The 15,743-nt window shown below is 43.7% G+C and overlaps 1 protein-coding gene across 5 annotated transcripts in view; it reads left to right on the top strand.

The window, feature by feature from the left end:
• Positions 1–15,743, top strand: part of pde10a (phosphodiesterase 10A) — a 91,852-nt gene that overhangs the window by 12,987 nt on the left and 63,122 nt on the right. For 2 of the 5 annotated variants that reach the window (XM_062519021.1, XM_062519023.1), the window contains exon 1: positions 11,735–12,627. The exons of 1 other annotated variant lie outside the window; for it this stretch is intronic. In XM_062519021.1, coding sequence (XP_062375005.1) covers positions 12,063–12,627 — 565 coding nt within the window. In that variant the 5' untranslated portion in view covers positions 11,735–12,062. Of the gene's footprint in view, positions 1–11,734; positions 12,628–15,743 lie in introns of those variants that run through there. 2 more of the 5 variants (XM_062519020.1, XM_062519019.1) reach the window with 1 other exon arrangement.

Below are 15,743 nucleotides of genomic sequence, written 5' to 3'. Positions count from 1 at the left end.
ACTTGTGTGATTACGTCCTATTTTGACATATTTCAGCGTTAGTATTTTTTTTTTGAGAATTCTGGGTCAATTTGTTGATTCAAGTTATTCAACAATGTGTAGACTTAATGTCTCCAGTCATGCATGCATTTTATCAACAGAAATGAGGGTAAAGATGTCATAAAAACCTGTTATAAATCTTGATTAATATCTAGACCTATCCATTTAAAGGTGACAGAAAAAAAGCCTTAAGAGGGAAAGAAACTAGAATATTACCATTGTTTAAGGATCACCTTAGTCAGAATGGTATGCACTTTCCAGAGAACTGGGCCTGGTCAGGATCTCCTTGTACCTTGTACACAAAGTGTCTTCATGCTCTCAGGAAGTCCTATAACAAGGATACGTGACATTGCTCATCTGTCAGCCAGTTAAGGCCCGTACTGGGGACACCGCAGTCAAGCGACCCAGACTGCACCTCCATTAGGATGTATGTACTGTACATCCAGGAAGTGACTTCACAGTTTATTCACATGCATTGATGTGTGGCTGTGCAAAAAGAAAGCGGGAGTGAGTGTGTGTGCGTTATTTTTTACATTTGCATGTATGTGTGTGTGTGTGTGTTTCAATTTCATGCGTACTTTGATATCACCTGTGAGAGCAAAATAGACAGAGAAAAGTAAGAGACTTGTGTAGCGAACAACCCCCCCCCCCCCAAATCACTAACATACGCACACACACACGTACACAAGGGACCACAGATTGTTCGTGCCACAGAGGAACGTACTCTCCCTGGGGTCACCCCCTTTGGCCCTTGGGGCTTTGTTTCGACACACAGGACGTGCAGTCGTTGACACGGCGCTTTGAGGGAAGTCGGCGAGCTCTGCCTTACGTCACTCAAACCACAGCACTCCACCCTCAACCTTTAGTTCCACACCGACAACACTGCAGCCGTTTATCTCAAAGGCAGAGGGATTGCATTTGAGGAACAGAACAGCTCGTTGGCACAGGCCCTTAGAAAGGCAATAAACGGAGACTGTCACAAAAACATCGCACACACACACACACAAATTCTGTGGAAATGGGCTGTTGGCGTTTGGAATATTTTTAAAAAAATGTGTCTGTGTGATTTGATATTTGAGGTAAACGTGACTTGCTACGCTTCATGTTTATACAGCTCTTTTTTAGCGGTGCATCTTTAGACATTTGGTTTATGTATAAACCAGACCCCTGAAGGACATCTTCAGTGATCCCTTGTGTTTACAGGACTTGTTATTACAAGCAGGGAGATTGAAGAGAGAGAAGTGTGTATATTGTGTTTGATAGTGAACATATGTGCTCAGCTCGGGCCTCTGAGCCACTATTCATGTGTGGTGAGTGTGTACTCCGTGCTTGTGGAAAGGGAGGTGTGTGTATGAAATAAATGCTCCATGAGCGTGAGTGTGTGTGTGTGTACACGTGTGTCTGTGGGTGTGTGTGCGTTCGACATCATGTGTTCGTAGTAACGTATGCTTTGATCTAATTGCACAGTGAAGCCTTTAACATGCCTGCTGACGCACGGCGACCGCAGCGAGGAGCACATAGAGCTTAAATCCGGTGTTTGTTTTTTTTTCCCTCGCAGCCCTCCTGAAATCCACAAGGTGGTGACGTACCCTCATCATCATAATTAGCTTTCAGAGTTAATGAGGGCAATGATTCAGGATGGTAATGGCAGCAGCAAGATTCCAGGTCACTGGTCTCAGTGGTCATCGTGTGTGTGTGTGTGTGTATGTGTGTGTGTGTGAGAGAGAGTGTGTGTGTGTGTGTGTGTGTGTGTGTGTGTGTGTGTGTGTGTGTGTGTGTGTGTGTGTGTGTGTGTGTGTGTGTGTGTGTGTGTGAGAGTGTGTGTGTGTGTGAGTGTGTGTGTGTGAGTGAGTGTATGTGAGAGTGAGTGTGTGTGTGTGAGAGAGAAGGAGACGTGTGTGTGTGAGAGAGAAAGAGACAGAGAGAGACAGAGAAATAGGACCAGTGGTGGTATGAGTGGCTGAGGCTGTGCGAGTTAGCGAGCGGTGTGTGTTGTCAGAGGCTGAAGCAGCATCTTGTTGTCTGCGGTGTTGTAAGGGGATGTCGCCACACACTCACCAATTACAGGAGCGCTTGGGCCCCCACAGCCCTCCCGCCGCTCGGAGCTTCAGCTCAATTAAATTCTAATGGCTTTATTGGTGTGGCCAAGATTACATCTGCATGGCCAGAGAAGTGCGGCCACATGCATGGAATTAAAATGCAAAAGTGGGCAGCAGAAAAGCCTCTCTGTGTGTTGACGTTGGGAGGAATCTCAGCATGTGTGTGTGTGTGTGTGTAAATCTCTGTGCATGTGTGTATGTGTGTGTAAATCTCTGCACACACATGTGTGTGTGTGTGTGTGTGTGTGTGTGTGTAAATCCCTGTGCATGTGTGTATGTGTGTGTGTGTAAATCTCTGCACACACGTGTGTGTGTGTGTGTGTAAATCTCTGTGCATGTGTGTATGTGTGTGTAAATCTCTGCGCACAGATGTGTGTGTGTGTGTGTGTGTGTGTGTGTAAATCCCTGTGCATGTGTGTGTGTGAGTGCGTGCATGTTTGTGTGTAAATCTGTGTGTGTGTGTGTGTGCGTGTGTGCAAGAATGGTCTGCCTGGATAAGAGGAACTGCAACTGCAGGCACGACTCTCTGATGCCACGTCCACAATTGAAGACAATGTGCTACTAAGCCCTTTCTTATTATCATTAGTTATTCTGAGGTAAGTGATCACAGATCAAAGTCTCCCTTCTATCCAGATCAGAGGGGCAGAGAGAGAGGTGGGGTGGTGGGGTTGTCTGGGTTGGTGACCCTTGATGTTTGTGTCATTTTCTTATTTTTCACATTTTTCAGACGTTTTATTTAGATATAAGCCTAAATGTGTGCATGAAATGCGTGTGTGTTTGTGTGAGTTTGTTTGTTGAGACACGCACCTGCAAACCTACAGTATGTCTGTGTCTAAGACCTTCGTTTTTATTTTTTACAGATGTAGAATCTGTCAATGAAATGATTTCATTCGTCTTGTGCATGTATGTCGGTATATATGTGTCTTATGGTGTAAATGTGTATGTGCGTGAGAGTGACAGAGACAGAGGGAGAGAATGATGTGTTCCCATATTTTGCCGTAAGTATACGCATGAGTAATACAAGTACACTTCTGAGTATGCTTTTACAGCATGCCGTTTGTGTGTTTGTATGTGTCTGTGCACGCATGAGTTTGTGTGTCTGTGTGTGCGTGTGTTTGTGTGTCTGTGGGAGCGCGCGCATATGTGTGTGTGTGTGTGTGTGTGTGTGTTGAGGCAGGAATAATGCGTGCCAGTTCTCTGACGTGGGGGACATGAGGCTGTGCCAGGCCCAGTGAGTGGCAGAGACAGCGTCTCCCGCTCGAGTCTGCCCCATCCTCTGACTGCATTGGCTGGAGCTCTGACGCAGATAACCCCCCCCCCTCCCTCTCCACTCCACTCCACTCCACTCCTCCTCCACCAACACCCCCTCCCCCTCTGCTTTTTTCATCCCTCTCCCTCTCTCTCCCTCTCTAACTCTCTCTCTCTCTCTCTCTCTTTTCACCCGCTTAGATGGTTTTTTGATTCATGTGCTTTCTGCAGTTCCCCCCACTGCAGTGTTCTGCTCAGCTCAGCATCAAAATTTTGTTCCCTCCTCTTCTTTCTTCTCTCTCTCTCTCTCTTTCTTTCTTTCTTTCTTTCTTTTTTTCTTTCTCTCTCTCAGTCCCTCTTTCCTTTCTTTGTCTTTTGTTTTTCTTTCTCCATCCTTGTGACTGATTGTTTAACGTATTCCGCACAAACCCTTTTGATCCCAATGGCGTCTTCCTATTAATCCCTTCCTCTATGAATCCATGTGTTGATATCCTTCTATGGACGCGAACCTGTTTAAGGTTACGTTGCGCCCATGTTTGTATACTGTGTCCCATTGTCGAGGGCAGATGTACTGTCGTCAGAGGTGAACGCAGTAGCGGGCAGCTGATTGCGAGTACAGCGATGGTTATTTTGGACACATTAAAAAGCATCAACAGGTAGCGTAATCTCTACTCAGGCAGTCGTGCATGAAAACACGTTGAACAATGTGCGCTGTGCCCTGCATACTGTATGTTGAACAAGCACTCACACACACAAACACACGTGACCAGGGGGGTGAGAACGGTTCCTATATTCTCGGCAGGGTAGAGTAGGTTCCTCTTCTGTTACTTTTGAAAAACGCCATGACCACCATTATATCCAGCAATGTTATTATTCCATCACAGCTACAAAATGTAGGCTATTTCAAATCTGTCAGTCATATTATTTCATTGGACATTAGAATATATTTTTATTGATATCTGCTTTTGCTGTCATAGCTGTTGGTTCATTTAGTGGAAACCTAATTTAGAGGCTGTTTAAAAACGATTTATTTTTTAATTAGTAGCTGAAATCATGTTGATAGTAATTGAATCGGCATGTTGGTGTATTTTAACACAGCCGTTTCAATGGAGGCATTTGTGTTTCCGAATGGTGCACGACGACCAGGACAGTAAGTGCAAAGAAAAGCTCAATGGTTGAGAGACTAACAGGCATTATCATTGTTGAAATAGTTGCTAGCAGAGCTGTGAAGATGAGCATAACTTCCCCAAGCCCCCAGGGACTCAGTGTTTTCATGGGCCTGTCTCTGACGTCAATGCTCCGGCTGTGCTGTGGATCGTCACAGCAGACGTTTCAGAGAGGGGGTGAGAGAGAGAGGGAGAGAGAGAGTGTGTGTGAGTGAGTGTGCTTGTGTGTGTGCGTGTGTGTGTGTGTGTGTGTGTGTGTGTGTGTGTGTGTGTGTGTGTGTGTTTGTGTGTGTGTGTGTGTGTGTGTGTGTGTGTGTGTGTGTGTGTGTGTGTGTGTGTGTGTGTGTGTATACTTAAGGAGTCTGCAGTGAGGGGTTGTTCCCTACTGCAGTAGCGCACAAAAAGGGAGGAGAATTGCCAAATGAGACTTCATGGTTGTGACACAGTGTGTGTGCAATGTGTGTGTGTGTGTGTGTGTGTGTGTGTGTGTGTGTGTGTGTGTGTGTGTGTGTGTGTGTGTGTGTGTGTGTGTGTGTGTGTCTGTGTGTGTGCAAGCTAGTGTATATGGGTGTGTGTGTGTGTGTGTGTGTGTGTGTGTGTGTGTGTGTGTGTGTGTGCGCGCGTACATGCGTATGTGCTAGCGTGTGTATGTGTGTGTGTGTGTGTGCTAGCATATGTGTGTGTGTGTGTGTGTGTGTGTGTGTGTGTGTGTGTGTGTATGCTAGCATGTGTGTGTGTCTGTGTGTGTGTGTGTGCTAGCATGTGTGTGTGTATACATGTGTGGTGGCTAGCACACATACATGTGGTTGCAGGGCCTTGCTGGGGCAGAGCTGGGTGGGACTAGCTGCTGACGCCCTCACAGAGCCCAGCCGAGTCAAGCCTGCAATCAGCCCGTGTTGTGCCAGCCTCCGCGCCCCCTCTCCACCGCTCCCCTCTCACGTGTTCACCCGCCGCGTTTATGGCGGCGGTGGTGGCAGAGGCCACGCAAATATTCAGTGGAGGGTTTTCTGTTTGTTTGTTTGTTCGGGGTGGTGGTAGTGAATGTGTCAATAGGAGCTGTCTTGTCTTTGAATAAAACTTAGTATTGGGTCTGCCCTCCCCTCCCCTCCTCTCCCCTCCCCTCCCCTTTGTTTTCCTATCTATCATGATTTGAACCAAACCACAAGTTTACTACATATTCATAAAATGATCAATGCCATTGGAGAGAGGAGAAGTTGTATTTCCTGATCTGGGGAATCCCACAGGATTCACTTCACTCGATAAAAAAAAAAAAAAAAAAAAAAAGTAATACCACGGAATTCTGCTGAATTTTGTGAGATTTCCAGTTGTGGTTGCTCCGAATGACAGAGATCTGATTTCACTCTCGACTGGTAATTTCCCTGAATGCTCGTAAAATCCCCTCAATTAAGTAAATAGTTTGACTCTGAACAAGCAGAGGGGTTTCCTCTACACAGTGCAGTATGGTGAGCTTCAGAGCAGAGCAGAAATATTCTTATTTATAGATAGATGGAATGTTTGGGGATGTATCCGAGTCCAGGCAGATTCTTGTTGCCTCAGTGGAAGCCGGGTGGAAAATCCTGATGGTGATTGTTGTAGCTGCAGTGGTGGTAGCTTGTTTCAATGGAACTGCTCGGCAGTGTTACAACACACTGAACTGCGCGCTGATGGGAGGATGACCTTTTTTTGATCCAGAGCACATATTTTTGTAATTCTGCCTGGTCTGTTTGCTATTTGGAACCGAACAACAGCACTTGCTTGTAGTTCGGTGACATTTTTTTTTTCTGCTGAACCCCCGAGGAGCTGGACCCAACACCCCCCAGAGACGTTGAGACCTGGGTTGCTGTTTAGTCCCATGTTCAGACAACAGGCCTTTGGGCAGTGGGGGGGCAGAATGGATCATTAAAGCAGAAGAGGGGGCAGGGCAGAGAGGGAGAGAGAGAGCAAGAGATCACACACCAGCTACAGATGTAGCTAGTCACAAGACAAGTGTCAAGCAGAGAACAGTGCTATCAGCTAACAACGACATGCTCACATGGTCATGTGATATATTCTTTTTATGGCAAATTGTGTTCGTTGTGGATGGACATGGAGGACTTGCTCTGTGTTGTGCAAATGCTACTGAGTGTGTAAATGCTACAATGTTCACCTTTATTGACTACCGTAATTTCCCGACTATTAGCCACGGCTTATACATTGATTCTGCAAAATTTCTTCAGCTACTGTACGAGGTTACCGTAATACAGGGGGGCAGTTAATATGGTGTTAATATGGTTTTGTTTCCTTTAACTTGCATAAAACACTGTCCTGCGGCTTATACACAATGCGGCTTATATGCGGGAAATTACTGTACATATTTCCCAATTCTGTGCACTATAAGTAGCCGACTCCTGCTATTCTACTGGTGTGGTTGTGCTGTACACCTCGGTGAGGTGCTCCGCCTAGTGACCCGTGAAACAAACAAAGCAGGTGTCTCTCATAATCACACATTAGAATATTAAATACTGCCTTCTCATCTCACCTAGCGCTCCAAAGGATCGAGGATTATTTATTTGTATCTATAGTCAACAGCTATTGTATCTCCTCTATATTTTAGTACAAGCTGGTTTCAAAACAGAGGATTGGAGTTTTATTTAAGTCAGGAACAAACACCTGCATGTTGTACCTATTAGGCCCCCCTTCATGGTACAACATGCACTGCCAGAAGCCTGAATGCTCAAGCAAAGAACCAAAGCAGCCAAAAAACATTAGCAGCAAAGAAGACTTAATGTGCATTACGCCCCGTTGATGTGGACTCTATGCAAAGCCAGTGTGAGTGAGGCCATAAAGCATACACAAGTACTTTAGCAAGTGCTGATAGCGCATTGTTACAGGTGCTAAGCAAAGCCAGTAGCCTGACAACTCAACCTAAACTGTCCATAAGTATTGCTTATGCCATTTGCATGTTTTGTTATATGCAGCTTGTGCAAAAGGCTAATATGTAAGTCTTTTGAACACATGAAAGTAAAATCATTTGTAGCATAAAAATGTATGCATAAAATCTCTCGGTCCACGATGACTGTGTCAGACTAAAGGTGAGATAAAGCAATAAAACAAAGAAAATAGACTGGAGGGCAATGATTCAGACAAATAGCCTAGAAGACTAACATTTTGACACCACTTTGAGCCCAGTGCTGTGTCCTCGAACTCAGTCGTGTCGACACGTTAGTCGTTTGTTTGTTTGCGCTAAGGAAAGACGGTGTTTGTTTGTTTAAATGTAGCGTCCTACTGCTGAGAAGCCCCCTTCAACTGGCTGATTGGAGTATCCTACAATGTACTTTATCAGATACAGTACATGATCATCAATGGAATCCTAAATAAAAGTATTAATCAATCAATGAAATGTACTGTCTGATCACAGAATAAACTAGTAAATATCTACAGAGTAAATATAATAGAGATGGATGCATCACTATTGACTGAAAAGCTGCAATATGCAAACACGCTGTCCATAACTGTTTGTCTGTCGACAGATGAAGTGGTGTTGCCTACATTGATTTCAAAATGTCAAAAATCAGACCTTTGGATCTGAATTAAGTGAATGTGAATGCAGTGTGTTTCTGGTTGAAGACTGTGTCAACACCAAGCCACTTATTGTGCTTATCTGATAGAAATGTGTGAAATACCAGTCTTTCATGACTGTATTAGTGTTATATGGGTTCCAAATGTCACATATATTTCCAGGCCCAAAACTTGGAAAATATCCCTTAACACTAATACAATATGACTGCGAAACCACCACTTTTAACATTTTGAAATTCTGTTTGCCTCAATTTATAACTCGGTGCGGTTTCATGGGTGAGTATAATCTCATTGCCATCCACAGTGACAACGTCTGTAGATGCAAGGCCCTCTGTACTGCAGGGAAGTCCTAAACCCAAGATGACGCAATAAACCACAGCCCACCCTTTGAAGCATCACTTTATTATTATTTTGTCAGCATTTAAACTTTGCAGTTTATGATAATAAGCAACACACGGGGTGGAAGGAGGAGAGAGAAAAAAAAAAAGAAACGTAGGGAACAGTGACTAGTTGAAAGAGGGTGGGTCGGTTTTATGTCATTTCCACAAAGGCCTGACAGACATTTTGTGTTTGCTTTACTGGCTCAGCATCTTTGTTCCGTGCTGGGTTCCCACCCACGTCACTGCTGGCTCCTTCTGATGTGGCCACGCAGTGTGTGACTGGGAGCTGCCGCTCCATATGGTGGCGTCCCTGTAATCCGCACCGTGCTGGGAGTGGGATTGCTCCGCTCGGATGTCCATTTTGGCAGGCGTGATCCCAGGGTCGTAAAATGGAGGGGTGGCAAGTGCTGTGATCCAAAAAGAATGACGACGTTGATGACAGTGGGAGAGGAATCCTCTAATTGATGTTCTGCAGTGATCTAGGATTTGGCATCGTCCATCAATTTTGCGACTGCTACTGAGTTTGTTGAATGGCCATCCGAATAAATCCTGGGGAATGTGTGTGTGTGTGTGTGTGTGTGTGTGTGTGTGTGTGTGTGTGTGTGTGTGTGTGTGTGTGTGTGTGTGTGTGTGTGTGTGTGTGTGTGTGTGTGTGTGTGTGTGTGTGTGTGTGTGTGTGTTGTTTTTTACTAGTGCTACAGCTGCAGTATTATATCAGGACACATGTGAAAAGAGAAAGAATGACATAACTTTGTTTGAGCACAGCATAATGCCTCAAGTGCTGCTGACCACTGCCTACTGTATGTGATTTTGATGCTACAGTTCGGTATTTCAAACATAATCACCTTTGTATCCTTAAACTGATAAACCCTTGCTCACGTGCCAAAGTTAGGATTGAATGTTGTATCCATGTTTGTGAATTGCATTTGATATTTACAAGAAAGTTAACCACTATGTGTGTCATGCACCAAAAGATTAAGACCTGCAAATATGCACACACAAATCATTAGGCATACTATGGTTTATTATTGGAGTAATATAATAAGAAATATAAATAATACATAGAATTAGTCGCTACCAACATGCTTACTTTCATACAATTCATAAACTTACACAATTAACATTCTGTTGAATGAGATGCAGTAGACTATGATAGTTTACAAACTAGAATATAACATAATCTGAGATAGGCGTAAATTGTGACCAACTTCACTGAAATATAATCTAATCCCATTGCATGTATAGCCTAAATCATTACATCCCTTTCCTATATGATAACTATTGTAAATCTCTCGAAATTATGTTTCTCATTACACGTTTGCATCAGCAGGAATAAAATTCCTGCATGACTTGTAGACTACATTAGAAGAAGGGTTTCAAACAAGCTGAGAGTGGAGCCTACATCAGAACAGTAGGTGTCAGCTTCCAGGTAGACTTTCTGGTTATGAACATTGACGTTCCATTTCAATCTAACCAGTATCTTGGCAATAACATGGAGATTAATGTATTACTAGCAACTTCAAAGATTGTGCAATGTTATTCTTTCATTTGTTCATTGGTCACAGCTACTTTTGCCCCAGAAGATTTTGAATTTGTCTCAGGTTGTGTGGATCACATTATAACCATAGCCTTCTGTGTTTTATTTGAAACAAACACTTATAAATTAACACGATTTTAAACAAATACATGCAATGTAAGACCACGCAAGTCAACTGTGCCAACGTCAGTCGGAAGTGGCCAACTGTAAACGTAATTTGTGGTTTCGAGGTGCGAGCAGTGAGGTGAAATCAGTTCATTTTTACTCGGGACTGCATATTCAGATGATCACAGTTGCATATGATATAACTATGTGGTTATATCCTAGACCTAGAGGTTACTTCCTTTAAAAAATATTTTGATGGGATTTTGCTGTTTATATTCTGCGATTCGTGCGCGTTAGGACAGCAATTGCACCCAACCCCTCAACTCATGCCTCGCAGGCTCAAGTCAGATCAACACCGACATACTTCCAGCGCGTTGGAAACTGTGTGTGTGGGGCCCCAAAGACGTCAATGAAACGTCAAAATGATACAGGAAATCCTTTGAATAAACCTCTGGGTAGAAAAAAGAGCCGTAGAACAGAAACCATACTTCTTGGGGAATAATTAGAAAGGACTCGACTGCAAGCTTATGCTAGTTGAGAATACATTTACTTGAATCCCAGTCATTGTGAAGTTCACATTTCAGGAAGGCTGGGATAGTCTAATCGTTTGCACTTGCAAGGTACTGTGGTTAGTCTTTAGAGACCCAAGAGAGCGTGAAGTTTCAGGGACTCATTAAAAGCCGTAAATTATTTTTCGACGTGCGTTGTTTTTGCAATAAAGTAAGCTGAAATAGTTAGTCTAGTTCTTTAAGTACATATATGGCCTATATTTTAGCATGTGTTTTAATCATTGCAGAATTTTATACACAGGATAATTTAAATCACCACAGTTTGCATGATGACCTAACGTAGGCCTGCACAATCTCATCCTCTACCCTAAGATACATTCTACATAGGCAAATGTATGTTATGTTCAGCTATTACAGTTAACCTATTTGAAAGAAAGAAAAAAGGCTCGGTACGATTTAGGCTTTCCAAAGAATTATGTTTTTGGACAGGAGAGGCTAGGCTACCCTAGGCGTTGTAATGTCACATCCTATTTTTTGTGTGTACCTGTTTGAATTCTATGACTATGTTGTCTCGAGTAATAATAATGGTCTGCATACACGAATTTTGTGCAGAATTACCCGATGCACAACGCGCAGTTAGGACATGCAAGTCTATGGTGGTATTTTACATTCCTATAGCCTATTAACAGGTCTGTAGTTTTTTTTCAGTTGACTCAATTAATTTCATTTTTGTTCAGGAGTTATTTTACATTGAAAACAGACATGGCTTTGAAGTGGCTTATTCTACACACCAGGTTGCTCTGCACGCACCGTGCGCGCGCGCGCGCTCTCTTTCTCTCTCTCTCACTCACACACACTCACACACACACACACACACACACACACACACACACAGAGACAGACGCGTGCTGACGTCTCGAAGGCATTTAGGCTGTCTGCCTCTGCTGCGGCGGCTATCACAGCTTTATTTCGTATGTGTAGTTTATCAGTTTATTTTTGCTGACGAAAGACCGGCGACTAAGGCGACCAGTTTAATGAACATGGCTGAACATTTGATATTCGATACATTATGTGTATCAGTGAAAACGGGTTATTTGGAATGATTCTGTTCAGTCAGAAGAGGATTTGAGTGATAAGATCCTAGGCTGAATTCTAACACAGCTTGCAGTCCTATGTGAAAAGAAACAATTTTATGAGCTATGGCAAGGTTTCGACAATAGCTTGTTTGATTCACGCAATTGCAACATCATGTTCCCAGTGCTTCCTTATGGCTATCGAGCGAAAGCAACTCGGTAAATTAGGCGTTAATGATGCGACCCCTCCGTCAGTATTGAGTCTATGGATACCTCTATCGCAGTTTGTTATTATTTTTCATAGAAGTCTCAAACGGTCCTGCCTCATCACCGCTATTATAACGGAGGATGTCCAACCCTGAGAAATTACTCCCATCACGCCCCCAATCCCCCCTGACCGCTGGGAAAACACACAGATCCGGAGACAGCGTTCACGTCCACAGCAGCAGTGTGTCTCCGGAGGGCGGTTGGGCGGGCGGCGCAGCTCTTTACGCAGCGACACCCAGGAACAGCAGCAGCAATCAGGGAGGAGGAGGCAGCAACACCGCGGCCAGCAGCGCAGTCCTCCGCGATCCCTCGTCTGCTTACCCCGCGTTCTCCTCGCCGTCGCCTTCCTCTCCCTCTGGACCACCACAGAAAGGAGGCGGACCGAGTGGGGGCAGAGCGACATTGCCTCTCCCGTACTTGCTGCGCACCATTCACGGCTTTCCCCTCCACGGACTATTAGGACTTCATCCCTCCGCGTCCTGCTCGGGTTATTTCCGTAAAAGCGGAACCGCCTTCAGCAGGAGTCCCCTACGAGGCACGCTTTTCTCTGCCGCTCTCCCCCTCCTGCGCCTGCGGTCAGACATGGAAGATGGTCCGCCTTCAACAAGCTGTTTCAGAAGGTTGACTGACTGTTTTCTCGGTTCAAGTAGGTACTTTTAAATTACATTATGAAAGCAGTCAATCATCAAGCCCAGTGTTAAGAAACGATCATTTGCACAACTTTCACTGCTATCCTAGGCATTGTGATGAACTTTTCTGCTGTTTTATCACGTCGAATCCCGTGTGGCCATAGTCCTATCTAGACTAGTTGCGCAGGATGTCCTACTGTATATTGGCGAGTCATGTGCGGACAGTTGTATTGTCACAAATAGACAGTCCTAGACATCCGTCATTTACAAACCGATGTTTAGGAAATGACAATGCATTATTTACCAAGCACATGCAACACAGGGTGTGGACGTTCTACTAAAGGGGGCCGAGGGAGGGGGTCTTCGATCAGCCATGGAGATAAATGGATTTTGTGCAAAGTTTAAAGGCAGGAACGTGGCTCATGTCAGTGGAGTGCCTCTGCTATCAAATCATAGCGCAACGACATCGCGTTAATATATCAATATGCAAGAGGCGTCCCACGGCAGGGAGCATAGGCTACTGGGGTCAGCAGATAGCATAAACCATGCGAAGCGCATGAAGACGAGAAAACTATTTCAAAACGCTGGCAGTGCCTCTAATACTGCACTCGATTTGTTTCTCCTCACTGTCCTCCCGTTGAAGCGTTTGAACTGTAACCCAAAAAAAGGGTATACAATTATTGTAATTAAAGAGGACTTTTGCATTTAATATAACCTGTTAGACACTTTTCTAATCGGTCTTTTTATTGCCTTGTTGGTATCAGTTACGTGAGGAGCTTCCGCATATTCCCGTTGTAATGATAGGCGTTTTCCAAAGGATGATCTTCACCTGTCTCAAGACCTCTCGGTGGACACTTGCTCTATCCAAATTCAAAGGGGCAGGTTGGGTTCAGTAATGCCTAGGGGTTTGCGGAGAGCTCGTGTGTCCGAAGTAGACTGCGAACAGGTGCAGCGTTAACTCCTTTCAGTTCAGCATGTTTGAAAGGTGTTGCGCTGACAGGGCCGGAATGTTAAAGGTCATACATGTTTATTAACAGCACCGTCGGGGGACAACTGCATTTTTGTTGATCAGCAGGTATTCCTAACAACTGAATATGGCATAGGCTATTGATGGTTGTAGGACAATTCTCCCTATAATTTGTTTTGGCAAATGTAATACTAGTTTGATTTTTTTTTGCTATTTTAAGTAGGCCTATTTAGTCATGCATTTTCTATCTACACAAACAGCAACCTTATAACATATGGTTTCAAATGCAATATAGCCCAAGCAATCTAGACAGAGAATATGACATTTAAAAATAAAGATGTGCAGTGTTTGTTAAATTCTGTAGTTCACCCTTAAATATATGTATATTGTGTAAAATGGTGTGTGCCATGAATGGGATTCTTTTAAGTTGTGCATATAGAAATATACTGGGTTTGTTGGAGGAAGGACAGTGGTGCATGTTTCTCCACAGTCTGCTGGCCGTTGATGTAGGCTTATCAATATGGAACAGCAAAAAACATATCTCTCTCTCTCTCACACACACACACACACACACACACCCATCCACCCACCCACCCACACACCCACCCACACACACACACACACACACACACACACACACACACACACACACACACACACAATTTTAATTTGATATATTCTCCTTCTGTAACTGGACATATACTGTGTCCAATATTTTTTGTTTTGAATGGTTTTATTTCTATTTATTTTTTTGTTTGCCACATATAGATATTTGTGACACAAGTTGTTGGAGATGTTACATGTCTGAGTTGTTCTACCTTAGTGTTGTCCATTACCCACTGCCTTGGACTGAATTAGATTTTCAAGGTGCAACACCTGACATATATTCCCTACACTCAACAATCCTGCCTAAATGGCACAGTGGATGACATCTCACACACACAGACACGCGGGTGCGCCACGCACGCACATACATACACGCACGCACACACACACACACACACACACACACACACACACAGACACATGCACACACACATGCACACACACACATGCACACACACACACACACACACACACACACACACACACACACACACACACACACACACACACACACACACAGTCTTAATGAGAGGGTGTGAAAGAAAATAAGTTGATGTTATTCTGACCAAAATTCTATATGTGCAGTCGTAGGAGTTTGGTAAATCCTTCTAGCTGTGATGTTGAACCACTCATGAAGATGGGGTCCGATAACATATCTGTGATACTTCCATCTGTCTTTATTACTTTCTTTCTTTCTTTCTTTCTTCCATGTGAAGTTAGTGTAAGTAGAGTAAGTTGTGAGTGTCAAGCACAAGCAATGGCTTAATCAGCAATACAGTGACTAATTAGCACTTCTTGTCCAACACATATACTGATTTATACTGTAAGGATCATACAGTCCAATTCCGTGCTCCCGTATCAAGACTGTGTTGCATCTGAGTACAACCCCCTACACAAACGGGGTCATGATTTATGTGTCCTCCATTTCACTATGACTTTGCGTTTCCAGCGTTCTCTATGAGTACCCAGAAGACTATTGGTTGTTGTGTGGAAGAACTTCGCTCATGACGTTATTGAGAGTAATTGAGTGGTTAAATCAGATTAAAAAGTTGTTGATAAAGGTAATAAATAATAAGTGATTGATTCAGATCCACTTCCATTGAATTTCCCCTTGGGGATCAATAAAGTATCTATCTATCTATCTATCTATCATTGACTTTCCCTATTAGCTAATTTTCATTAATTTGTCCTGTGGTGGATATCATCTAAAAGTAAAACTGTAGTTTGGTTGGCCACTTGTAACTGTTCAAGATGTTTGTCTGCAGTCTTGATTGACTTTCATTTGTCTTACGATATTGATGGGCCCGAGACTCCTCAAAGCAGAAATAAGGCCATATTTTTCAACATGATAAAGCTGAAGCTCCTTAACATTTTCACCACTTTAGCAAAATAGCCACAGCCACTTCTAACCGTTATAATGTAAGTTAAGTTGATTGTCATAAGGACTGGCCTGTACCACATCACCAGCACTGATGACAGAAAGGCAAATAAAAGGAAAGCAAGGTCTATGTGAATTATCCAACTTGCTCGGATGTATTGTGTGGCTTGCTCAAGGTGTCA

Source organism: Sardina pilchardus, chromosome 18, assembly GCF_963854185.1.
Source record: "Sardina pilchardus chromosome 18, fSarPil1.1, whole genome shotgun sequence".
NCBI classification, from domain to species: domain Eukaryota; kingdom Metazoa; phylum Chordata; class Actinopteri; order Clupeiformes; family Clupeidae; genus Sardina; species Sardina pilchardus.
Note: the sequence above shows the minus strand (reverse complement) of the source record. Positions and strands in the feature narration are given on the sequence as shown.